Below are 27,690 nucleotides of genomic sequence, written 5' to 3' on the forward strand. Positions count from 1 at the left end.
ATTTTAACATTAAGAGAATGCAGAAAACACTCCATAAATAATACTTTTCCTTCCCATTAGAGATTGTCTAGTTCAATGGTTCTCAATATTGGCTTAACACTGGGATGACCTAAGGAGCTCAAAAAAGTACTAATGCTTGGGTTCCACACTAACATTGATTCAACTGGTTAGGGCCACAGAACTTTAAAAAGAATTTTAAAAGTCCCCTAGTGAACCTGATGTACAGCCAAGGTTGAGGACCACTGCTCCAGGTCAATATATAATCAGAACTATGTCAACATAAAAATATATGCAGATGTTCAGTGCACCAATTTTTTTTTTAAGCCATAGAACTAATCTCAAATTTTGTAACGGAAAAAATGAAGAACTTAATAAAAAACATGTATAAATCTCTGTTGAGGTGGAAAAATTTCTCTTCTAAGTTCTTCTGGCTGGTGTAAGAATTAAATTGACATGAGACAGACTAACAGGAGAAAAGCAAGCAAAAGTTTAATTATGTGTATACCTTCTGTATACGCGGTAGAGACTCAGGAAAACTCAGTAATTCTGAAAAGGTGGAAGCCATCACCTTAAATACCATCTTCAGCCAAAGACAAAAGATATTTGGGGTGGGGAGGAGGCTAGTTATGGGAAGTTATCAGGAAAACCACAGTAAACGGGGTTAAGGATGTTATGTAGATTTATCCTTGCCTTTGCCATTGATAAGTTTCTAGAGATTTATTCATCCTGCTATTCCTGGTACAGAGAGGGAGTCACCTTTACAAATGGAGATTCCCTTTATAAATATTAAGTGTTTCTTACAAAAGGGCAACTTCTACTTAGTTTTCAGAGCTTCTCTTACGTCTACTGGTTTTTGTTTTTTTGTTTACAAAAAAAAGTTTAGAATAAGCAACAAGCCAAATAGGAATACTTTGGGATGGCAAATTTTCCTCCTCTACAACTTTAGAATATTGTGTTGAACGGAATATGCCAGACACAAAAGAGTACTTACTGTATGACTCTATTTACATAAAGGTTAAATAAATTAAACGGAGTGTGAAGTCGACTGGGAAATACATTCCTCAGAGGAAAATACTACTTTGATCAGGGTACACAGGTACTGAACCTCATCGAAATGGACGGTTAAGATCTTTATTGTGATTTCGCTATATGTAAATTAACTTCAAAAAAATAACTAATGATTTAAATCTGGATACCTATGACAAGGTGTGGGAGGCAGATTAAGAGAAACAGCAAACCTCAGACCAGAACCAGAGAGAATGGAGAGCAAACAGCAGGGAGGGCCAAAGCCTCAGAAATCGCTACAGGGTTGGCAGCTGCAGCGAAGCTGAAGCCGGGGCGGCGGCGCTCGAGAGCCCCACAAAAACAAGCCCCGCACACTCTTCCGGTGCCCGCACGTCCGTACGTTTGTGTCCCACCGTAAGCGTCCGGAAGGAAACAGCGCCACCGCGAGAAAGGAGCCGGCAGCACGTTGGTTCCTGCGCGGATGCTGTGGTTGTAGGCGCCGTTTGGTTGGCTGGTTGCGGCTCTCAGGGAGGAGGACGCCAGGGCTCGCTTTTCGTCCGCTGCCTCAGCCGCTGCTATGATTCCGGTGTCGCTGCTGGTGGTGGTAGTGGGCGGCTGGACTGCTGTGTACCTGACCGACTTGGTGCTGAAGGTGAGGGCCTCGGGCTGTTGGCCCAAGCCCGCTGTACCCAGGGCCCGTGCGCAAGGCCCGAGGCCTTTTCCCCTACCTCGCGCCTGCCGGGACGGAAACCGCGCAGCGGGTGGCCACGTGCGGCCTTCCGCATGGCGTCCGGGCCCCTGGAGTAAATAAAGCATGGCGGGCCACGGGAGGGGTGTGGCGGTCTGCGCAGCAGCCGCAGTCACGTTGCGGGGTGCGTAGCCTTCCGATCCTGCCCGTGAGGCGCAGGTTGTGGTTTTGCGAGGGCCGCAGCAGTGCCTAGCAAAATAAAATGTCTGCGTAGGAAAGGCATTGTTTTCTTTCATTGTCTTTAAGGCCACGACCCTCTAGAGACTCTGGCATTGGAATCAGTGGAAATAAAGTTGTGATTTAGATCAGTGGTCTCGAACTGTAAAGTGCATAGGATCGTCTGGGGTTCCGGTTAAAATGCATATTCTGATTCAGCAGGTCCGGGGCGGGGCCTAAGGTTCCGCGTTTCTAATCAGTTCCCAAGTGCAACCATTACTGTTTGCTGGACTACAGACCATCCTTCAAAGTAGCATCCTCAGTAGTAAGGATTTAAGATAACTAGTTTCTGGCGTCTTGAATGCTAATTTGCATACTGCATCCTATTCTTCACATTAACACCCCCCCAACACACACACACACACACACACACACACACACACACACACACACACACACACTGGGAGTATGGTCCATTCTCCGATTATTTGGGAAGGGAAGCAAAAATTATGAATATTTGACCACATGGTTCAGGCAATCTTTTGTTAGTGAGTATTGGACAGTGTGGAATAAAATCATAATTTTCTCAATGGTTTAATAAAAACAATTATAGATAGTAAAACCATGTTATGAATACCGTTTTAAGTAAAATACTATAGTTCAGTATTGTGTTTTAGGTTTAACAGTAAAATGAAACGATAGTTGTCCTTTGTTGCATTTAAAACTTATAAAGTGAGGAGGTTATACAATGGAGTCCTTAGAGCAAGGGTTAGGCTGTTGTGACTTTGGGCAAATAACTCTTGTGCCTTGGTTTCTTCATCTTTAAAATAGGGGTAAAAATAGTAAGGGCTTCCTAATACTGTAGAGAGGATTACACTATTTCATCCACATAAAGCCTTGTTACTCAACCTGAGGTTTAAGGACCTGCAGCACTTGAATCACCTGGGAACTTGTTAAAAATGTGGAACCTCAGTCGTCATCCCTGACCTATAGAATTAGACTCTGCAGCGTCACGAGATCCCTCAGGTGCTTTTTCTGCACATAATTGGTATAGTGTTTAGCATGTCATAAGCAGTACAGGCCACTGCTTCTTTAAGCAGTGATATGTTGTTTAGAAAAAAAAAGCCACATGATTTCTTCATGTTGTACATGTGACAAAAGTCCAAAATAGGATGAACTTTTCAAACATTCACAGTCTCTGGTCAAGTATGTGAGGTGATCAGGGTGGTCCTTTAATTTCAGTAACAGCCCTCGGCACCCTAAGAGAGCACTATTCCTTGAGCAAAAGACCTAAGTCTCATTCCGAGTATCTGCCTGGAGAAAGGAGAGACCTTAGAGTTTTCAGAGTCTGCGCCTTCAACTTTTCTGTTTCCAACATGGTCTGCTGTTCCACCCTTGATTCTTCTAGGATTTCCTCAGTAGACATCTGCTGAAGGGATGTGTCACTCTTCCAAGTCCTGGGAAATAGGCAGGTTTAAGGAACTTCACCTGATGATTGAGAGCAGAGGACATTACAGATCCAAAGGCAAACACATACCTGTGTTTGGACTCAGGTCATTTTTATGTGATAAAGCTGAAATATCCAGGGACAGAAAAGTTTCTCAAATGGACACCGATATGACAAAATACTTACTGTACTTACTGTAACTGAGGTAATAGGGGTCAGCGTCAGTGTATATAAAACAGCCTTACATATCCAAGATCCTTACTCAAGGACTTCAAACTTACCTAAAGATAGAACTCTTGTTAGGTTATGTATAAGCAGCTATCCCTCCAACCCTGAAGAATGTAAGAGAAGTTACTGAGACCAAGTTGGCTTTAGATAAATAGTTTTAGGTAATCAAAGTCACCTAATTTCTTAGGGTTGTTGCTCAGAAGAGGATAGCACTGATCCCCTCTGTTGAATTGGTTATAGATCTTTTAAAATTACAACAACTCTTTCGATGGTAACAAGGCTTCTAGGCCTGCATTGTCCAGTATGGTAGCCGCTAACTGCACATAGCCATTGAATGGCTAGTCTGAATTGAGATGTGCTGTAAGTGTGGAGTTAATACCAGATTTCAAAGATTTAGTGCATGAATGAATGAATGGGGTTGTAAATTATTTCAATAATGTTTTATATTTTCATGTCAAAATGATATCTTGGATGTTTTTAGTTAAAATATATTTAATCTGTTTCTGTTTATGAAATTTGGCTACTGAAGATTTTAAATTACGTATGTGGCTAACATGTGTCGACGTTAAGAAATGTCCAAACCTGTAGGGAATTTCAGTGAGTTTATTTGAGCCAAACTGACGACAATTGCCAGGAAGCAAAATCTCAACAGATTGCGAAAATGCTCCGGCAAGTGGCAGTTTTGCATCTTATTTTGTACGTTAGAATCAAAGGCGGAGACATAAGGAGGGTTACATGAAACCCATTGGGGGTAGAAGGTACAGAGAATTAATAATTAACATTTTTAGCGCATAGAGATGGTGTGCAGGGGACAAGATCACAATGAGGGGTTCTGTGGTCTCCTGCTCTGGTGCAGAGGGTTGTGCCCTGAGGGGTCTGGGGAAAAGGGATTGCTCTGACATTCCAGGGATATGTTATCTTAGAAACAAAAAGACATTAGATAGGCTCACTTAAGATGATTGACCTTTGTCAAAAAAAGCTACAGGCCCAGGATATTAGAAATTTTTTATGTTCAGACCGTCCTATGTGCCGTTGCAAATGGTAGGATTTCATTTTTTTTTTTTGATGGCTGAGTGATATTCCATTGTATATATGAACCATAATCTCATTATCCAATCATCTGTTGATGGGCATTTAGGTTGCTTCCATATCTTCTTGGCTATTGTAAATAGTGCTGCCATGAACATAGGGGTGCATAGATCTTTGTGAATTATTGTTTTGGTTTTCTTTGGATAAATACCCAGAAGTACAATTGCTGGGTCTAAACGTATATAGCATTTTTAATTTTTTGAGAAACCTCCAGACTGTTTTACATAGTGGCTGTACCAATTTGCAATCCCACCAACAATGTATGAGAGTTCCCTTTTCTCCCTGCCCTCACCAACACTTGTTCTTTGATATATTTTGACAGGTGTCAGGTGATATCTCATTGTGGTTTAATTTGCATTTCTTTGATGATTAAATACCTTGAGCATCTTTTCATATATCTATTGGCTATCTGCATTTCCTCTTTGGAGAAATATCTATTCAGGTCTTCTGCCTATTTTTTAAATGGACTTCTTTTTCTTTTTCTTTTTTTTTTTTTTTGATTAGGCACCTTTTTTAAATGAGAAATTTAAATCCATGAGTTAGTTCCTTTAGGTTTGGCTGCACATGGATTAGTCGGTAATACCTGATAAGGTCCTTTCTAATGAGGTTGGAGAGTCTTTAATTGCTGTCTTTTTGGACATAACCTGGTTATAAGTCATGTTCTTTTAAGTCTTCATCTCCCAGGAGCACAATGTGAAGTGAATCAGTTACTAATTTATCAATTTCTTTAACCTGGCTAGTAAGTTCTTGCTAGTAATGTAGAATGTCTCCCTTCAGTAAGGTTGGTTCATATGACCTTTCATCCAGATGCATAAGGTGACCAGTGACTATTTAATGAGGAGAAAGGCTGTGTTTATCCAAAAGGGTAGATCTCAGGTTAACAAGAACTATAGGGAGAGCTTTTAGCTAAGGGAGAGTAAAAGCTTTTGAAAATTTACCTAGTTGCGTTTGAATGGTACCACTTGTATGTTTCACCAATCCTGAGGACTGGGGTGATAAGCATAGTGAAAATGCTGTAGAATAGGCCAGATATTACAAATGGATTGTATTATTTGCCCAGTGAAATAAGTCCCTCAGTCACTACGTAACTCAGAGGGAATTCCCAAAATGGGGATTATTTTTTTCCAATAATAATAATTTGCCTATTGTTAAGGCTGTCACTCTCCTACAAGGGAGTGACTCCACCCAGTGAGACAACATACAAATCATAATTAACACATATTTGTATCCTTGAGGTGGCAGCATTTGGATAAAATTGAATTGTCATACCTCAAATGGGCTTAAAAGAAGTGGGAAATGTCCATGGGACCTGTGGAGTGATTTTCCAGGGCTGTATTTTGGATGGATAGAACATCTGGTATACACCTTATAAGCTATAGTAGGAGAAGGTTTTCAGTAATATTGTTTACTCCATGAAATCATCTTTTCAGGACCCCAATGTTAGCTCGTGTACATGTTGGAGTATAGGCAATTGAACCCCTACAGGAAAATTGGTTTCTGATTGGGTCCAAACCATATCTATTTGAGTCAAGGTTCCTCCTTTTTGTTGCCGTTTCCTCTTTTTCTCCTGCAGCTGTCCATTGGAACTGTGAAAGAGGTTTTTATTGCTTTAGTAGGAAGAAGAAACATTGTCAGGTCTGGATAATTTGGCTGCTTATTGCTGTTTGTATAGCCGCATTGTCAGCTAAATTATTTCCTTTTTTTTCCCCATGGTGGCAGCTTTAAACTGTCCTGGAATTTTGATAATTACCAATTGTTTTGGTTGCTGTATGGCTCTAATAATTCTGCAACCTGTTTTTCATCCTTTATGGGCTGCCCTGAGGGAGTTAAGAAGCCTCGTTCATTCCACAACCTTCCAAAGTTTTGAGCTACACCAAAGGCATAGCAACTGTCAGTATAAATATTGCCTATTTGATCTTTGGCCAATTCTCAAGGTGCAGTTAGAGCAATTAATTCAGGTTATTGGGGACAGATCTTATTCAGGTAGATAAGAACTTTCAATTATGTCCACCATGGAAGTTTTTGCCTATCAGTAATGTCCCTGTTCATCTTTCCGATAAGAGCCACCTGTAAACCAAATTAAGTTAGCATTATCTGTAAGAGTTTCCTGTAAACCATTCCTAGGAACCAGGTAGTCAGTAAGCAAAACATAATCATGGGTGTCTTCATCCTGCAAAGGAGGTAGCAAAGTTGCTGGGGTAAGACTGTTATATCCAGTTAAAGCCAGTCAACTGACAGAGAAGTGTTGAGTGTGAAGAGAGTTCAGTTAAGATTCAACAGAATGAGGAACATAGAGGAAAGCCTATATTTTTTCTGGTTTTTTTTTTTTTTTTTTTTTTTTTTTTGTATAACGTGGCTGTCCTGCAGGGAGGGAGCCCTTTGGCTACTGAGTTTAATTGCTGACTATAATCTCATAGGTCTATGATAATTTCTGTGTTTTTATTTAATATTCCTAAAGTATTTCTTTTATTTTCATGTGTTAAAAGGAAGAAAGTTTATAATTAGGGTGTCCCAAGGCGGGAGCTTTAGATAGTACTTCCTCTAGAGCTTCTTCAGCTTGTTTCTTTTTGGGGTTTCATTGAATGGGATCAAGTTGATCTGATTTTAATAAGACATATGGAAACTGGGCCATTAATAAAAAATTTGGACAGTATCCAGTTATACCAGGAATCCTCTAAGCTGTTGTGTTGTTTTTAAAAGAGAAAAGAATATTATTCCTCTGAGGCTTTCAGGGTTAATTAGTAGGGCGTCCTTAGATATTAGATAACCAAGTATTTTACTTGGAGTGAACAGAATCAAAGCTTGTCATTTGATACCCTATGTCTCTTTATGGCTAGCTATTGTAATAAGTCAATTGTGTACTCTTGGGGTCTAATATGTCTTAGAGCAGTGGTCCTCAACCTTTTTGGCACCAGGAATTGTTGCTCCTATGGCAATCTAATGTTATATGATCTGAGGTGGAGCTGAGGCAGTGATGCTAGCACTGGGGAGCGGCTGCAAATACAGATGAAGCTTTGCTAGCTCGCCCACCCACAGCTCACCTACCCACAGACACCTCCTGCTGTGTAGCCTGGTTCCTAACAGGCCATGGTTGGTACGGGTCTGCAGCCTGGAGGAACCCCTGTCCTGGAGCATAAAAGTACATCATCCACATCCTGCATTAGAGTGGAATCTGGTCAATTCAGGATTATTCAAATCAGCTTTTAGTGTCTGAGAGAAATAGGTGGGACTTTCCTATATACTTCTGGGGCATTACTGTCCAAGTAAACTCATGATCTTCCCAGGTAGAAAGCAAAGAGATATTTCCTGTCCTCTTTTTCAGGAATGCTAAAAAGGCACTACATAAATCTATCAATGAAAAATATCAATAGTCCACAAGAATATCTGATAATAAGATATGTGGATTTGGAACCACAGGATGTCTTTTTTAAAGCTATGAGATCCTGTGCAAATCTCCATACTTTCCCATTGGATTTCTTTACTGGAAGGATAGAACAATTACCGGGGCTCATGCATGGAATTAAAAGCTCCCCCCTTTTATTAATTTTGTATAATGGAATAAATTCAGCTCATGCATCAGGTCTTAAAGGATATTGGTGAATATTAGGTAGAGGCAAAGAATTGTCAATAGTTATTTTAAAAGGAATGGTTGGCTTAATCTTGTCAATACCTGTACTGGAAAAGGCTCAAATTTGTATTTAAACATCCTGTAATGAACATTCTTCAGTCCCAAGATTAGTTTCCTTTTGTGGAGGGTCTTTAAAAACCACTTTTTTCCTAATTGGTTCAGTGTCTGTTTCATTTAGTTCTCAATACATTTCACCCTTCTGGGAAAAGGATATGTGGGCATAATTGATTTCAAAAAAAATCTCACCCTATCAGGTGAATTGGGGCAGATTTGACTAGTAAAAAATGTTTCCCCATAACATTCCCTAGCTGGAAGGGAACAGGTTCTGAATTAAAAACAGACATTGGTAGATTAGATGTCCCCACCATTTGTACAGAAGCCTAGTCCAAGGGAGAAGGCAATTTGGGTAGGTTAAGAAAGGATAAAGTAGCCCCAGTATCTACAAGGGCTTTAGTAGCTTCCCCTTTTATAGTAATTTCAGTTTCTTCTAAAGTATAAGTAAGGAGAAAGGGAAATGACCTCACATAGCCCTTGGGTCAGCCCTATACTTGCTGCTTTTTTTTTTCTTTTTCTAAATCCCATTTCAGTTGTCTATAATCCTTCCTAAGGTGACCTGAATTCTTACAATAAAAGCAGACCCACTACAGAAGTTTCCCAGCAAACCTTATTTACCAATTCTGCTGCTGTGCTTTCAGAAATGAGTGGATATATTAATTGGAATAAGTCAGAATAACCAGGATCATATGTTCTAACAGTTAAATCAAATTCCTTTGAGAACTCATTTCGGTCCCAGAGTGGGTTGGGGGACTCTTTAGTAGATTCCTTAGTTCTCTTCTAGTCCAAGTAACGTATACAACTGTTGGTTCCCCGCTGCCTGACACTGGCTTTTTCTAAAGGAAGATGCTGAATTTCTGACTTTTTTTCTAGTCTGTCCTAGTCTGGGTTTCTTTTCTGAGTGTCCCCTAGGTTAGTAGGGAGCTGCAGTGGAGGAGGTGTCGAAGAGAGGACAAGGAGGAAAGGAGAGTAAGTCCGTACAACGGAGTAAACTACAGTTGGGCAGGTGAAGAAGAGGGAAAAGTGGGGTGCTAGCATTGAACAGTTTCGGAAGCCTTCTTTGGTTCAGAGGTAGTCTCTGAAATATTCTTATTAACTTCCTGGAGAGAACGTCTCTCTATGCTCAATTTCAGAGTCTTCTGTCACCTAATTGAGGTGAGCCTCCCATTCATTCAGTTTGATTTTAGAGCTGGCTTTTTCTGACTGCACACACAAAAATAATTTAGGTGTCAAAAGAACTCCATTTTGGCCATCTTAAATTGATATCACTTCTAGTTAAATCCTCCCATTTCTGTAAGTACTTGCGAGTAAAATTTCTTTAGGAATTGTACATCTGCAGGAGTATTAACAGGGTCTGGGAACTTGTCGGCCTTGCAAACATGATTTCTTGTTAATTTTAGGGTTTTTATTGAGACCTGCAGAGTCTGAACAAATTTATAGGGATATTGTATAGTGGGTTGAAGTGTGACGCTTATGGGTTTAGCTCCAAAGGGCTGTCACCTCCAGAGTCGCCTTAACCCTCTCACGTGTCTTCATTTCTCTCTCCAGCTGTCTAATACAACTGTGAGGACTCGGAGCACTAGGTAACCAGCCTTCATGTGTTCATCCCCAGATGAGTCAGTTATTTAATTACAGTTGTGTTGGGATTCCCTATGGGGCCACTGCTTGCTTTTAGGGGTATCCTCAAACACCTCCACATAGATCACATAGATTCTTAGTTACCTAAGAATACTCTAAATTCTAGCTAGAGGTAGTAAATGCCCCTTATCTTTGGAGCTGAAACCCGAGTTCAGATTCTCATTTATCTAGCAAGGGTTTTGCTGAGATTCCCAGTAAACAGTTCCAATTAAAAAGCCAAAATCAAAACTCAGACACCCATTTTTTTCTCCTGTCCCTGAGTTATCTTCAGTCCTTATCCATAGCCTGGATTATCTCAACCGTTAACTTCTAATGCCACTGGAGGATTTTAAAAAACAGCTCAAATAAAATCAGGGCCTCCTACCTTAAAACAGGGAGATACAGAATTCTAAGAAAAACTCACCTAAGTTCACCCAATTTAAAGCGAGGAGCTGGTGGGGCTCAATGGGCCCCTGCTGGTACTTAGCACCAGGTCCAAGTCCGCAGGGTGGTCCTGGGTGGGCTTCTTTGGAATCCTGCCAACTACACCAAGTAGATGTCGCTGTAACAAACGTCCAAACCTATAAAGAATTTTAATGAGTTTATTTGAGCCAGACTGATGACAATTGCCAGGAAGCAAAATGTCAATGGATTAAGAAAATGCTCTAGAGAATGGCATTTTTGCAGCTTATTTTATACATAAAAATCAAAGAAGGAGACATAAGGAGGGTTACGTTAAATCTGTTGGTAGTAGATGAGGGAGGTGGGACAAAGCAAAGCAGGGAAATCTCTGGGATGGATAAAAGTAACATGGAGAGACACACTTCTTTTACTTTGGTGGGTACAGGAGAGTTAATTAACATTTACAGCGCATAGAGGTGGTGTGCAGGGGATAAGATCACAATGAGGGGTTCTGTGGTCTCCTGCTCTGGTGCAGAGGGTTGTGCCCTGAGGGGTCTGGGAAAAGGGGATTGCTCTGACATTCCAAATGTACATTATATTAGATGCAAAAAATAATAGATGGGCTCACTTAAGGTAGTGATTGACCTTCGTCAAGAAAGCTACAGGCCCAGGATGTGACTGCCTACCCTGACCTGCTTTTAGTTAGAAATTTTTATGTTCAGACCATCCTATATGGTTACTTTTGGTCTCTTGAGTTTATAGGGCCCACCATCTTCCCTGAGTTTGTTTAATACGTGGCCCCTTTTTTGATCACACAAGTGTGGCTCACATAATATTTCTGCTGAACCGCACCATTCTAAACAGAGGTCAGCAAACTTGGTAAAGGGCCAGACAGTATTTTAGGCTTTATGGGCCACATATGTTCTCTGTTATGTATCCTTGTTTTTTGTTGTCATTTTACAATCCCTTAAAAATGTAAAAATTGTCCTTAGCTCATAGACAATACAAAAACAGGTCGTAGGTGAGATTTGGCCCATGGGCCATAGTTTACTGGACCTAATCTCAGCACACAAGCTAGTCTGAGACCTTCACTTTAATATCCTGAAGAATAAACATAAAGCTTCAAAATGATAAGCATTCGGGCAATCAATTTGTTGCTTTCCTGTAGAAAACACTTCTTTTTGGTTTTTAACATTAGAAATTGTTCTTTAAAACTGAGTGATGTGGAACTTTTCTTTCTCTCTTAGTCATCTGTATATTTTAAGCATTCCTATGAAGACTGGCTGGAACACAATGGATTGAGCATCTCCCCTTTTCACATAAGATGGCAAACTGCTATTTTCAATCGTGCCTTTTACAGTTGGGGACGGCGGAAGGCGAGGATGCTTTACCAGTGGTATGCTTCATTTTCTCTTTTCGATTTAAATTAGTCATTGTGATCATGAGAAATGCTTGATATATGAACTGTCTCTATCATTTTCCAATCTACTGAGTTTAAAATGTTGACAGTATAAAAACTTTCTGATCTTATATAAACTTATGAAATTGCCTCATTGTGCCTTCGCATACCTTAAAATCAAGGTTCTATATATTGATCTGGGTGGTGGGTACATGGGTGCCATATGTAAAAATTCAGTGAGCTGTACACTTCAGACTTGTGCACTTTACTCTGTATATTACACACTAATGGAAAAGTAAAAAACATATGGAGCATTTTCCATCAGGAAAATAATCCTGGAGAATTCTCTCCCCCATCATCACACATAGAAGCAAGGGTCCTAGGAGTCATAAGACATCCAACAGTCTGAAGGCTTTCCCCTAAACTTTTGTGATACTCTTCCAGGGGAAGGATATTTAAAATATTTAACAACACTAAGGCATATATACAAACCAAGTGGGAAAATGGCCAGCCACACTGCAGCACTGGGATCCTGGAGCCCCCTTGCCATATAAGGCATACCCCTTTGGTTTAACAACAACAACAACAACAAAAAATCAAAGAGTTTATGGTATTTATGGGTAGGGGGTTTACAATGATCTCTGGGACACCCTAGGAACTGACAGTTTCTGTAGCTGAGTGAATTCCTAGGATGGGAGTAGGGGACCTGTGTATAAATTCCTTTTTGTTAAAAATTTAGCTCCAAATGGAGTAGAGCTAAATGAAAATTATCAGATCATCAAAAAGCAGAAAATGCAGCAGCAAACCAAAGCAAACAAAATGGAAAGAAGGAAGTAATAAAGGGCAGAAATCAGTGAAATAGAAAGTATATAGAAGAGCAAATCAGCAAATCCAAAAGTTGTTTCTTTGAAAAGATTAATAACATTGATAAACCCATATCATGACTGATCAAGAAAAAAGATAACACGAGTAACTAAAAATCGGAATTGAAAAGGAGAACATTAAACAGATTCTATAGACATTTAAAAAATGAAACTATTGTGAACAATTCTATGCCTATAAATTTGACAATTTAGATGAAATGGACAAGTTCCTTGAAAAACACAACTTATCAAAAAGTTAGAAAATATAATAGATTATTCCAACTAGAGAAGGGCGACTGCTAATTAATGAAACAGTAAAAAAAAAACTATCAAACTTTACTGTGTTAATATTTAAGCTCAAAATACAGCTCAAAATGCTCATAATAGAATAGGTAGATGAAAAAGAATGGATGTCTGTAACGTCAAAAGAACTTTCATAACTATATGAGAACAGGATCAAAACAATGCTATGTAAATGATCGAAAGACATGAGAGGAAACAAATTTCTTACTGGGAAGAATATTCAACCTCTAGTTATGAGAGAATTGTAATTTATTAGAACTGCTTAAAGAGACTGGTCCCTGTGCTTCAGTCACAGATCTGAAGTTCAGGTAGGAAAAAGAGACAGAGGTATTGAGATTTTTAGATGTTATTTTGAAGCTATGAAATGTGGCTGGTTGATAACTTTTTTAGTCCATGAATGGTGAAGAACTGTACATTTATGCAATTTTTTCCTCTTAACAGGTTCAATTTTGGAATGGTGTTTGGAGTAATTGCCATGTTTAGCTCTTTTTTTCTCCTGGGGAAAACACTGATGCAGACTTTAGCACAAATGATGGCTGACTCTTCTGCTTCTTATTCTTCCTCCTCTTCTTCCTCCTCTTCTTCCTCCTCCTCTTCTTCTTCCTCCTCCTCCTCCTCCTCTTCTTCCTCTTCCTACTCACTTCACAACGACCAGGTGCTACAGGTTGTGGTAAGTACCTTCTTTTTTTGTTTTAAATAACTTTGTTGAAACATAAATACAAGATATTTCTTCTGGATAGCATAACTTCTACCCATAATATAAATATGAAAATAAATGATCAGTCTCACGATTTCTTAAATTACTTGCTTAAACAAAAACATTAATAAGAATACAGCAAGGAATTGTTGCACTATGTAGTAGTCATGTAGTAGTAATAGTAGTAATAGAACAAGTAGACCATCATCAAGACTGACAACAATTAAATGGTATTTGACTTAATATATGTTACCTTTTGAGATGTTGAGTGATTGTTACTGTCAAAGAATAAGCATGCTGGTTTAAGATCTCTATAATGATAGATTACAGTTTTATTCTCTGCACAGTGTTCCCTTTTCCTCTGAATGGCTTTCATACTCTAACCAATAATATTTTTTTAATTAAAAGTATATGACTTTTTTGAATGGTCACTGTGATTTTTGATGTAAAGAATAATGTGCTGAGTTGTACTCCTTTGACAATGACTATAATAAATCTCGCTTTAAAGCACATATGTATACCTTTACTTTATCCATTTATGTCCCTAGTGTTTGGAAGGGTGCTTTACCACTGGCTAACTTGTATTTCAGATTTTTTATATTTATAGTTTCCATTTCCAGGGGTCATGGATGTTTTGTTTTTAATCGTATTCTTATTAATGGAATAGACTATTTAAGAGTTAGTGACAGATTTTTTTTTAAATCATCACTTTGTGGCCTCTACTAGACTGGGTCACTATGGGAAGATTTAGAAACCATTTGTAGAGAACAATAATCTCCCATATGGTTATAGCTCTTCTTAGAGGTTAAAAGGATTCTCCAGGTGAGGCCTCCGAGGAGATTATTTATTTCTTTGGCAAACATTTACTGAGCATATTTTGACAATTGGCCCTGTGTTGAGTCCTGCTTATACTGGGAACAAAATCCAATCCTGGCAGTAATGGAGCTTTTAGTCTAGAGGGAGAGCTACTATGATTGTACTGCAGTTGCATAGAGTATCAGATGCTGAGCACAGAGAGAAGGCATGCTGAGATGTGCCTGGCACTGAAGGAGAGGAGAGGAGAGCTTCAGGAGAAGAGTGAAGAGAGTCCACATAGCCTAGGACAGGAAGATAGCAATTGAACATCCAAGTAACAGAGGGAACCATATAACATGGAAAGGTGGAGAGAATAATAATAACAACAACAATAAAACCTAGTTAATATGCAGTGCTTCCCATGCGAGGTTTTTGTGCCAATTTTATTTTATTCTTGCAACAATCTGGAGGTATGGTTCTCAGATGAGAAAACCAAGGCACAGAGATCTTAAGTCACTTGCCTGTGGTCACAGCTAGTATGTGGTGGGTTTGTCATTCATCTCTCACTATCCTCAGAGCTACACAATTGGTTGTTGTTGACCAGGAAAGAGGATAGTAGAGCAAGAAGCAGGTTTGGAGGAAATGTGATCATTGTCCTTTCTGGATGCTAGGATTACCAAGGAAAAATGTTGTCCAGAGAAAAAATTATTCTTTCTGCTTCTCACTTTATTCATAGAGCTCACAAAAATATTGACTCTGTTAGGCGAGTCATGCTTTGGAACCAATAAGAAGTCAGCTGCCTTCTGTAGTTCATTGTGCATATTTATGTATATGTTTAGGAATGTTAGGTCTCTTGACTTTGATATGAGCTCTTGTAGCTTAGAGAACACACTTTCTGTTTATTCTATAATTCCCTACAATCTCATTCAGTATTAATTCCCAAAAACCTGGCACTCTGTCATTGAGAGATCAGCATTCTGGTACATCTAATACCTCAGTGATCATGACCGAGACAGATGGGCAGTCGCATACTGTTGCCAGCAAATAAGCCCTACCATCTGTTGGTGTAGTCACACGCTCACATCCTTACCTTAACTCATTATTACATCCATAAAATTATAAAGAGAAGGAACTAATGTCCTGTTGGGTCAAGACTACTAATTTATTTGACATAAAGGTAAAGTAACCAGAATACTTTGTAAGATAGAGGGAATATATGAGAATCTTAAGTACATTAATTTAGAGAGGGGTCAGAGAAAAGGAAACTACTGATCTGAACAGAAAGACACCTGACAAAATGGGAATGGAGCAGGTATGTAGAAAAAGATACACTTGAAAAGAGTTGCTTAGTAGGCTCTGGATAAAGAGAACTTTATATAATGAGCATCATAAAAATGTCCCAAATATAGAAGAAATAGTATTCATCAACCTCCTTTTCCTAACATTATTAATGTGAAGAATTGGAAATGACCACCTGTGTAATTGAGAAATGGTTAAATTATGGAATTATTTAATGAAATAGTATATATGCATTAAAAATGATAATTAGGGAAAGGACACTTGGAATTACTAATGAATTTAGAAAGCAGTCCAAGCAGCATGGTCTGAATCTCTTCAGTTACTAAAGGAGGCTTAAAAGTAAAATTCCTCTATTGTGCACAGAATAAATTCTAATTGAATTAAAATTAAAACATGAATTCATAAAAGACCTTGAAAGAAATAAACAGGTTTTTGCTTATCTGAATACAGAATGAGGAAGACATTAGCATAAAACTAATGGAGAAACCATGAATATTGATAGATTCGACTACATAAAATTTTTTATATATCGAAAAACTAAAGGCAAAATAAAATTAAATGGCAGAAATAAAACTTGGAAATACATCTGTGACATGTATTACAGAGGACAGATAATTGATACTTGAAGTGATCTTAACGATCAATAAGAAAAATGTGAACACCTAGGAATAAAAAGTAGACAAGTCATGAAATGGCTACTCTAAAAAGGTCCATCAATGGTCAAAAGTAGGGAGAAGGCTCAGCTTTAATAATGATCAAAGAAACATAAATCAAACAATGGGATGCTTTTTATATCTCTCAAATTGCAGATTTGAATAAAATGAGCTTGCCCAAGGTTATGGAAGAGTCTGCTTTTAGAGCAGTTTGATATGTATCAAATTCTTTAGTATAAGCATTTTTTACCCTCTCTGTGAGGCATAATATTAAACATTGGACAAGGGTTATCTCATGTAATCCTCAAAATTATTCTTTTATGTAAATGTAGTTGTTTCCATTTTAATAATGAGGAAATTGAAGTGTTGGAATAATACAAACTTCCTAGTTAGTGATAGAGCCAGAACATCAAACCCAAGTGAAATTTCTCTGGAGCCTAAACCAACCATGCTTGTCTAAGAATTTATCTCCCCAAAATATTTGGGTACATGTGTTCAAATATGTTTGTTATAGTATTTATAAGAGCAGAAACTCTTAAAACAATTAAATGCCCAACAGTCTATTCCATAGAATACAATGCAGCTATTAAAAATCATGTGGAACCAGAAACTACTCAAGGGAAAATGTTTGTGGTACTATTAAGTGAAAGGATCAGATTTTAAAACCACATTTATAATAAAAGTATACTTTTAAAAATGTGTACATGAAAAGACTAGAAGGACATGCTTTAAAACATTAACAATGGTTTTTTGTTGTGTTTTGGGAGCAGTATTATAGGCTTCTATTTTCCTTTGATTTTTTTAAAGTTTTCCTGCTTTAAACATTTTATAATTAATTTAAAATAATAGTTAATCAAAGGAAAAAGGAATTTTCTCCAGAAGGATACCTTTAGGGTCCCAACTCCTGGACTGGAAGAAATAGATGCTCAATATGTAAATAATATTAATGATGCCTGGTATGCCCCACTACTTAGCCTAATTTATAGAATCTCTCAACAGATGACATGATTTGGGAGCAATTTATCTTACAAGCATATTCTTGTATATGTAAAAAAAAATTACAATAGCAAAGTTCCTTTGTGAATGCTGTGATATATACATGTATAACATCTTGTGATTGCAAGATAATCCCTGATTCTTCATAGGTCCTTAACATGTCTGCATGTTCCAAATGCTTTACTTTTTGCATTAAATTTCAATTTTAATATAATATTTATGTATGACTTTGAAACTACCAATATACTGGACTAACGGATGGGATCAGAAATGGAGGGCATGATATTCCCATACCAACAAAGTGCTTTGTCGGGCTACCTTTAATTACCAACTCTCATATAACTTGAGAATAGTAAAATGAAATTCATTGATGGGAGGTGGGGATATCCTGTATTACTCACATAAGTACTTGGAACCTTAGAATAACAATACAGAGGAAGGACTAGGAATTCTAACAGGAATTCCAAAATCAGACCTCCAACCCTTCAGGGCGAATCAGCTGCAGACTCCTTCAGTGTCACTTTGCATTCCCTGGCGCTTTGCCAGGCTCCCTAATTCTTTCCTGTGTTGTAGGTCAGGAAGCTAAAATTTTAATTTTTTAACCCGGTGTTTCCTGTTCTTTTTAGATTGGTGTTGTACTTAGTTCAAAAACCGCCCAGTTCAAAAAACTGATGTCTTCTTCATTTCTATCATGAAGAAGTGAACCATTGATACTCATATTACTTTTAGTATATAGAACTTTCAGATTGGAAGTTTAAGCTTTAATACAGCGTAAACATTGTCTCTCTCTTGGTGTCCAAGTGTATATTTATTGTTGTGTCTACAAACAGGTTCCTGGTATAAATTTACCTGTCAACCAGCTGACCTATTTCTTTGCTGCAGTCCTCATTAGTGGTGTTGTACATGAAATTGGACATGGGATAGCAGCTATTAGGTAATGATATTTACCTTTTTCTTTCTACTACATGTGAAGAAGCTTTTCATTTACAGGGGTTTGTCACTAAAATCTGCTATATTTGACAGTATTTATTTCTGTGGATATTATCCACTATATATCCATTATTATTGAGTTACCTCCTCTTTTGCACAATTTATATATTGAATATGCTCAGTTAACTATGTACATATCTACAAACTGGGTCTTTCTATCCTTTGCTGGCATGGTTATATCCTAATGGTACTTCAAGATCTTCATCCAGTCCTGAAACTTGATCTATCTATTCACTGTGTCAAATGATAACCTCTCCACTAAAGCTCTCTGCACCTGCTTTTTTTGGCTTATCAGCTGATTTCAGCTTCTACTCATGGCCTCTGATAGCTAGAGCAAAGACACTGAAAGCCCTGGGTTTATAAACAAATATCATAGCCTATTTAGACACTCAAGTGCAAGATAAGGGAGGATGAGACTTGGGATTTGCTTCAAGTATTATGCCCTCTTCTTATCATGACTACCCAAATGTATCGTTATAATTATACCTAAGCATTTAAAGGCTCCTGAACTTATAAAATCATAATGGAGGAGAAGGTGAGTCATACTCCCCTTCACTCTCACTGACAATTACTGTCATAAGGAACACACATACTGATGGGAGTGTGTTTTATCCTTTGTGTGTGTGGACCAGATAAAAGGTTTTAGATGAGAAGATTTAATCACTTCTTAATACTTTCCAGTTGCTTATAAATAAGTCTTTTGACTAGTAATAAGCCCTCATCTTGACAGAGCATATACTATTACACTAGTGTGCTATGTAGTGGTTTAAGTGGGTGGCTACTTTTTTTTAACCTCTTTCACCTTTGCTTCCACATTTTTATTTTAGCAGTGCAGCCTTTAGGATTTTACATATAAAAGCATGGTTATTAACAACAGTTTAATAATTCACAGTATGTTTGTGAAATAATGTGGGTCTTTTTTTTTTTATTATTTTTATGAAATCCCACCAAGAAAAGGTGAATTTTACAGTCATTGTTAAATATATTTAGTACTAAGTGACAGCACAATATGTTTAGGTGATGCTTTTTTTTTTTTTTTTTAGAGTAGCTATTTTGTCTTATGAGGCTATTATGTGTAATTTCATTTTTAGAGACTGAATTGATAAAAAAAATAGTTCTAAGGATAGTCTGAACATTATGCATTTTCAAATGCCCTTACTTAGATATTAATTCAGTAAGAATACACTTAAACCTCTACCTTCATTTAGAATAGCTAAGACAAATATAAATATTTAGATAATTTATTTAAATTGTATTTTCTACTGTGTCCTCTGAAAATAATTCAGAGTAAACCATAAAAATGTTTTTCATTTAGTTTCTCATAGAAATCTAAACCATTTCTTTATGTGTGTGTGACTAATTTCAAGTTATTTGCTCAGCATATTGGTTTCTAAAAATTTTGAAGGTGTAGGTCTTTTTTTTCTTTTACTTGTATTTTTTAAATTATGGTTAAGGAATCCAGTAAGTTTCAAGTGTACAATTCAATAGTGAGTCATATATATTTTGCACTGTATGTTCACTACTCATAGATTTCTTTCTGTCACCACATATTTGACCCCTTTTATCTCATCTCCCTACCTCCTACCCCCTGCCCTTTGGTAACTACTAGCCTTTTGTCCATGTCCATGAGTCTCTGTTTATCATGTTTGTTGCTTTTAGGTTTATATCCCACATATCAGTGACATCATGTGGTTTTCAACTTTTTCTGTCTGGCTTATTTCACTTAGTATGATTATCTCAAGGTCCATCCATGTTGTCACAAATGGCAGTATTTCATCTATTCTTCTAGCTGAGTAATCACAATGGCATTTTACGAAATGTAATTTCATGGATGACCCACCAAACCTGTACACTATACTGTAAAATCATGAGATATATATCGCATATGTAGGTATAACTTTTTTGACTGTTCAGAGAACTGTTTTTTAAACAAGAATTTGAAGTATAGTGGGAAGTTTTAAGATTATATACATTATTAATTTGAAAAATGCAATACTAGTAGTAAATTCCTTTTTCTTATGTGATTTCTTAGGGAACAAGTTCGATTTAATGGCTTTGGGATTTTTCTCTTCATTATTTATCCTGGAGCATTTGTTGATCTGTTCACCACTCATTTGCAACTTATATCACCAGTCCAGCAGCTAAGGATATTTTGTGCAGGTAACAGACAAATTTCTCTATTCATCTATATGTCATTAGTGGTTTTATGGAAAGTACATCACAAATGAAAACATATCTTTTGGTTGATAAATTCAACTTATAAGACTCTCAGTTAAAAGTAGTAGAGCAAAAGAATTTATATTCCAGTTTCTTCATTAAAAGCAACTAAAACCAACAAATTATTTTTAAAAGATTAAAAGTAAAATGAGCAGAACATACAATGCAAATGTGAACAGAAAATATCACTAAAGTATTAAATGACAAGGGGCTACTTAATAATCATATGCAGTATAATCCACAATGAAAATGTAATCATTGTGAATCTTATTATATCAAGTAACAAGCCATCAAAACAAAAATGGAAAAAAGCAGATGTAATAATGGAGACTCATATCTCTCAACACATGGCATATAAGTATGAAGTCAGATCATTGCAGCTCTTAATAAGATAAAATTCAATAAATATGTCAAACTCTGTACCATAATTTCTTTTCAAGTGCCCATGAAACATAAAAATTGTATAATTTCATTCAAAACCATAATTGCAGTATATTTAAAAATGGTAATGAAATGTGTAAAGTTTTGCTAAAAGGAAAATCCACTGCCTTAGGTAGTTATGAAGTAAATGAAAGTAAATCAGTTAAGCATTCAACTGAAGTGAGAAAAAAACTATAAATAGTTAAGAAATGATGTAATTAGTAAGGATGTAGGCAGAAAATAATTGGAAAACAGAAAAACAGAACTGTTAAATCCAAGAATTAGTTCTTTGAAGAAAAAGATTAAACAATGGGAGAAAACTTCTACAGACAGAATTAGCAGTCAGATTGGGGAATGATAACTGATACAGAGAAAATTAAAACAATTATAAAAGTGTTCTTTGTTCATCTCTGCAAAAAAAAATTTTCAAAAACCTAGATGATTATAAAAAAATAAATATCCTAAAAAACCCCAAAGGAGATAGAAAAAATATATATACATGGGCTAATTACAGAGGGAGAAATTAAGAAAGTTGAAGAATACCCTTGAAAGCTTCATGAGTGGAATTCTTTCAAATCTTAAAGAAAAAGATTTTTCTTTAAAATTCCAACTTGTTGTAAACTTTCCAGATGTCACAGAAAAGGAAACTAAGATTTTTGTTAAAGCCAATGTAATACAGATATAACATCTCTTAAAGCACCGAAAACGTCCACAGACACGACACGTGGTGTATTGAAACAAAGTTAAGGATGGTTTAATATTAGGAAAGCTGTTTGAATGTGGTAAACACCCATTGGTGGGGGAAAAGCCTCATCTCAGAAGATATTCAAGCAGGTATTTAACAAAATTCAACATCTCTTAATGGCTAAAAAAAAAAAAAATTGGTAAAAGTAGAAATAGCTAAATACTTTCTAATGCTATAACACTGAGAAGCAGTCCTATTAAAGGACAAAACAATCCTACTATCAACTATCACTGATACTATTAAATGGTCTGTAAACCGGTCAGTGCATTTAAATAAGAGGGAACAAAGCAGAAATATTAGAAAGGAGGCCTCATTTTTTTTTTCAGATACTGTTATACATCTGGGGGGGGGGGCGCAATAAAATTAACGGAAACGAAATGTAGAAAAATTAAGTGAAGAGCCTGGTTACTGAATTAATATTCAAAAAGCCTGGCGAATGAGCATGGAGTGAAGAGTCGCGAGAGCTAGCGCATCCATGAGTGCGTGGGGATGAGCCTGGGCGCGCATGTGCGTGAGTGTGTGGGGCTGAGCATAGGCGTGCACTTACTGGGGTGCTGGAGAACGCATGCGCCAGGTGCCCAGAAGTCGGGAAGCGCATGCGTCAGGCATGCCCAGAATCCCAGAAGCCTATGCGCCAGGCGTTCCCAGAAGCCACCGCGGTTTCCGCATTTTTGACCTCAACCGCCTTCGAGGTTCTTCGGCGCTCACAGTCTATTTCAGAGCTCGCGCGTTCTTCTCGAACTCGAACTTCTCTCTCGGTTTTTTTCCTGTGGCCTTCTACTCACTCGCCTGCTGCCCAGTAGCCAAGGCCTCTTCAGAACTTTCAGCCATGGCCTCAAACGACGCCATCTACATCTCCACAGAAAACTCGCAGATACCTACGGAGATTGTGCAGCTTCACCAGATCCATGTGGAGACTGTTCCTGTGGAGACCTTGGCGTTAGAAACTATTCAGTACGGGGATCTCAGCGGCAATTGGATTCACGGTGGCCACCACTATCCACCTCTGATCGCGCTGCAGCCACTCATTGTTAACCCAAACGAAGGGGACCAGGAAATGATCATGGTGCAGACACAAGAGGAAGTCGTGGGCTACTACGAGTCAGACGGCCTGCAGACTAACTTAGGGGACCAGATGGTCATCCCGGTCGACGAAGACCACTACTTCCAGCAGACTCTGGCTTCCCTGACAGCCTCCGCGTCGTCATCGACCTACAGCCATGCCAAGAAACGCCGAAACCGCAGCGGAAAGCCCAGCGGTAAGAAAAGTTACTCCAGCACCGTGGGCGGCGGGGCGGTAAGCAGCAGCAGCTCTGAGGCGGGCAGCAAGAAGTGGGAGCAGAAGCAGGTGCAGATCAAAACCCTGGAGGGTGAGTTCTCTGTCACCATGTGGTCCCCAAGCAATAAAAGTGACCGTGAGACAGAGGAACAGGTTGAGGTGAACCCAACTCCTGATTATTCAGAGTACATGAAAGGAAAGAAACTTCCTCCTGAAGGAATACCCGGCATCGACCTCTCAGATCCCAAACAGCTGGCAGAATTTGCTAGAATTAAGCAAAAGAAAACCAAAGAAGACGTTCCAAGAACTGTAGCTTGTCCTCATACAGGCTGCGTGAAAATGTTCAGGGATAACTCTGCTATGAGAAAACATCTGCACACCCACGGCCCCAGAGTCCACGTGTGTGCGGAATGCGGCAAAGCTTTTGTTGAGAGCTCAAAGCTAAAACGGCATCAACTGGTGCATACGGGAGAGAAGCCCTTTCAGTGCACATTTGAAGGCTGCGGAAAACGCTTTTCCCTGGATTTCAATCTGCGCACACATGTGCGAATCCATACTGGCGACAGGCCCTACGTGTGCCCCTTTGATAGTTGTGATAGGATGTTTGCTCAGTCAACTAACCTGAAATCTCATATCTTAACACATGCTAAGAACAAAAGTAGCCAGTAAAAAGGAAAGACTCTTCTCAAACTAGGAAAGGATCTTCCAGGAATGTAATTGGAAATAAATATGCCTCTCTCTTGTGTATTGTTTCTAGAAAAGAATTTTTTTTATTCTTGCGTACCTAAGGGTCGTGTTTTGATAGATTAGTGAAAATAAAGTTAACAAGTGGGAAAAAAAGTTAAAAATATAAATGTAATAAGATTACATTGTTAAGATGTTTTATCTTGTTCTGTAATACAAAATCATTTTGAAAAACATGATTTTGTGAAGTTTGATCCCAACAGGAGAATAATTCATGGACTTCACATCAAAAAACTGTTCTTTATTAAACCGCTGCAGATGGGACTTTTCATATTCAAGTTAACCAATTGCTTACAAGTTTAGAAAGTTCTGTATTTTCCAAATGTTCGTATTTATACATTTAAGAATATAATTCAGAATATGGTTAGTAATTCTATTTGTGGTTTTTCTGAAGGTTGATAACTTTGTGAGATTTTCTTTAAAAGAATGAACAAATATGCATAAAGTATTTTCTTGTTTGAAAAAAGGTTATATAGGTTTTGTGTGCTATCTTAATTTTGGTTGTATTCTTTGATGCTAACACATTTTGCCTATCTTTTAGCTGCACTAAATTACATAGTATTGAAAGATGTAATTTAATAGTGTTAAGTCAATTTAAACCTATTTTAGTCGTTTTATTTCCATCAATAACAACAACTGTTTTTTAGTGTAATTTCTTTGCCTTTTCAGTTAGAGTGGTACTCAGTTGTAGTTGCATTGCTTATACATTGACCTTTTAATACTTAAATATGTACACTCTGTTTAATAGAAAAAGCAAAAATAAAGTACGTGTTCTAAAGAAAGTTAAAAACTTGCCTATATGAATACCATAGCTAGAAAATAGGGAACATAGAGTGCTACTGGCATCTGGGGATAGAGGACGGGGTTGCTGCTAAATATTTTACAGTGCACAAGACAATCCCACACAACAAAAAATTGTTTGCCCCAAAATGCCAGTAGTGAGAAATCTTGCTCTAGAGAAAGTAAAAGTTGTAGTAAAGATTCCTTTGATGTAATTATAAACAAATTGTTAACAGACGAGGTTTAAATAAAGGAAGTGTATGTGTTTTACCATCCTCATTGCTGATTAGTCATCATGGGCAAATCTGGGCTCTAGAGGGATAATCTGATACCACCCTAACAAGATAGGAAGCTAACCAGAGAATCGAGTAATTACTGCTGCTCTGTGCCCCACTGACTATTGTTTGGATGGGAAAAGCCATAGTCGCATGATGATATTCTGAGGGATAGTGAGGATACAAGCATCCAGGCAGTCCTGGTAGACTATTCCATACTGAATGGGGGTGGGGGCTGAATTTAGTGCATGGTAATAGTGGCAAATCTAATCAGTGGGGATGTATTATTTTGTAAAATCGTGTTGGAACTAGCAACTTGGTGAGGGGTCGGGGTGAAAAGTGGGATTATAGCTGTATTCCTAAATGAGTTTCATTAGATTCCAATAAGCCAAAGAATTGATGGGGTGGGGTTTTTTAATTTAATTTTGTTTTTTAAATGAAACTAAGAAAACAATGTAAGAAAACAGGTAAGTATCTTATATAATCATGAACTGGGAAAGATGATTATAAAGGAGCCATTTGACCACAGCAAATTTAAAATGTCTGCATGGGCAAAACTATAAACCAAGCCAAACAACACACATATCTTAATACATGCTCAGTTAAAGAAAAAATTGTAATACTTTTTACAAAAGACCAAGTTCCTCAATGTATATATGACACATAATATATACACAGTAGTAAAAAAAAAAAATACCAGTCAAAAAATATAAATGGATGTAAATAGTTCTCAAAGGAAGTAGAAATAGCCTTTTAAAAAACAAAAATGTTTAGGCTTACTCATAATTAAAGAAATAGGAAATAGAAATTAAGGCAAAAGAGATTTTACTTTTCACCAAGCAGATGGGAAAGTCTAAAATGATAGCATCCAGTATTGTTTAGACGGTGGGGAAATATGGCAATTATAAGAAAACAATGCAAACTCATTGGACATCAATTTTAATGTACATATTTTCTGATCCTACAATTCCATTTCTATGTAATTTTCCATGCCCTCTGGTGCATATTTAGATGCACAAAAATATGAGCAAAACTTTGTTGCAGCATTGTATAAAGTTAAAACAGCCTGAGTGATCGTTAATAGGGACTTACTTTTTTAAGCATTGGCTTATAAATAATCATTCAACTGAGTACTTCCTTTATAGTCTGTAGCGGATATAAGATAGGATGTGAATGTGTAGAGAAGGGAAAAGTCCAAAATATATAAAGTAGCCTCTGGATACTTCTGGAATTTAACAACTTATAACACTCAAAATGATGGGGGGCATCTTACAATGCAAATATGGTATGTGGAACATGTATTAGCTAGGTGTTTAGCTGCTGTAATAGCTAAAAATAAACTCAAACTCTCAAAACAATCCAAATGTAAGTAGTGCAGTACTGATATAATTCTATAATTTAAAGGGCTCAGGCCTTTTCTGTCTTCTTACCTATCTACTATTCCCCCTGTGTAGCTTCTATGTTTATAGACTCAGGTTTAGCTCCATCATACAGTTACATTGACAGGGCTGTCTCCATCATGTCCACACTCATCCTGTTGGCCAAAACAGTCGTATGACCATAGCTTCCTGCTGTAATAAATAATACAGTGCTGATATGATAATTCTATGATTTGAAGGGCTCAGACCTTTTGTCTCGTTAGCTATCTACTATTCCCAATATGTAGCTTCTATATTAAAGACTCAGGTTTAGCTCCATCATATAGTTACATTGACAGAGCTGTCTCCATCACTTCCACGCTCATCCTGTTGGCCAAAAGAGTCATATGACCATACTTAGCTTCCTGCGAATCTGGGAAATGTCTTTAGGTTACATTTCTCATTATTGAACATTGGTTCTCAACCACTGTTGCTGTCACCCTCCTAGGAATGTCTGGAATTTGAGGGAGGGAAATCTTTTTGTTTGTCTCATGACTGGAGAGTACTAATGGCATTTAGTGGATGGAGCCAGGAATGCTAAATATCCCATAATATAAAGGACAGCCTTACTAAGACTCCCATTTCTCAGAGTGCTAGTAGTGCCCCCATTATGCCTTTCAATAAAACTGGTGGAAAGGATGTTTAGGTATTGGGGGAGGGGTTAATAGTGGCATGCTAGTGTGCGTTTACCACCTGGCTCTGGTGGGAAGGGGGCGAGCTCTGATGTGTAGCTCTTGCTGGTTTCTGTCTTGTAAGTGTGTAGTCCCACCGTGGCAAATTTCAAGGTGCCAGCCCTAAGTCCCTGAAGAAGGAATTGGTAAAGCATGTACATAGTCAGCTCTGGCTGGCTCCGGCACACCACTGGGTTCACCTAACGGTCTCTGTATATATAGTGGAGATGGTTATAATCTGATGATGTAAGATACGCACTCTACTTAATACACTAATAATGCGCACCATAATACTTTAATTCTTAAAACAATCTCTCTCCAAATACCATTTGAATTTCAATGCCCCCGTTCAGCAAGAATGTTTTTTTATTTTGTCTTAACTTTTGTTTGAATAGCTCTAAAGTTCTTTTCAAAAATCGCAAGTATGTTTATATTAATAATGTGTGTATTTTCTGAAAAGAAGGTAAAGAAAATATTCTATTTATGATATATATATATCAAAGGTAAGTGTGTAATAGAATATAGTTTATTAGTGTTAAATCATTAGCATGTGGTCTTCCTAATATGATATTAATGTGCTTATTTTACATTTTAATATCTGAAATGGAAGAGGCCTTTAACTGAACATCTGTCTTCTGTACTAATAAGTAGCTTTATCTGCCTCACAGCTTCTTCTGGTTACTTCTAATTTATCAGAATGCCCAGGTGTTGTGAAGTCCAAATACCTATTATCATTCCAGTCCCTGGTTTAGCTTATCCCTTTTTTTCTCTT

General features: G+C 37.6%; 2 protein-coding genes across 2 annotated transcripts in view; both read left to right on the forward strand.

The window, feature by feature from the left end:
* Window positions 1-1,434: 1,434 nt before the first annotated feature.
* The window catches only part of MBTPS2 (membrane bound transcription factor peptidase, site 2), a 39,257-nt gene continuing 13,001 nt past the window's right edge, over window positions 1,435-27,690 (forward strand). Inside the window, exons 1-5 of the mRNA XM_016166123.2 lie at window positions 1,435-1,657; window positions 11,622-11,770; window positions 13,381-13,609; window positions 18,210-18,313; window positions 20,402-20,529. Of these exons, the coding sequence (XP_016021609.1) occupies window positions 1,583-1,657; window positions 11,622-11,770; window positions 13,381-13,609; window positions 18,210-18,313; window positions 20,402-20,529 (685 nt within the window). The 5' untranslated portion in view covers window positions 1,435-1,582. The remainder of the gene's footprint in view (window positions 1,658-11,621; window positions 11,771-13,380; window positions 13,610-18,209; window positions 18,314-20,401; window positions 20,530-27,690) is intronic.
* On the forward strand, window positions 22,278-27,689 carry YY2 (YY2 transcription factor). Its single transcript, XM_016166124.2, is given in 2 exon segments — window positions 22,278-22,513; window positions 22,516-27,689. Coding segments are annotated over 2 exon segments (1,350 nt in total). The 5' UTR covers window positions 22,278-22,347; the 3' UTR covers window positions 23,700-27,689.

Source organism: Rousettus aegyptiacus, unplaced genomic scaffold, assembly GCF_014176215.1.
Source record: "Rousettus aegyptiacus isolate mRouAeg1 unplaced genomic scaffold, mRouAeg1.p scaffold_m13_p_9, whole genome shotgun sequence".
NCBI classification, from domain to species: domain Eukaryota; kingdom Metazoa; phylum Chordata; class Mammalia; order Chiroptera; family Pteropodidae; genus Rousettus; species Rousettus aegyptiacus.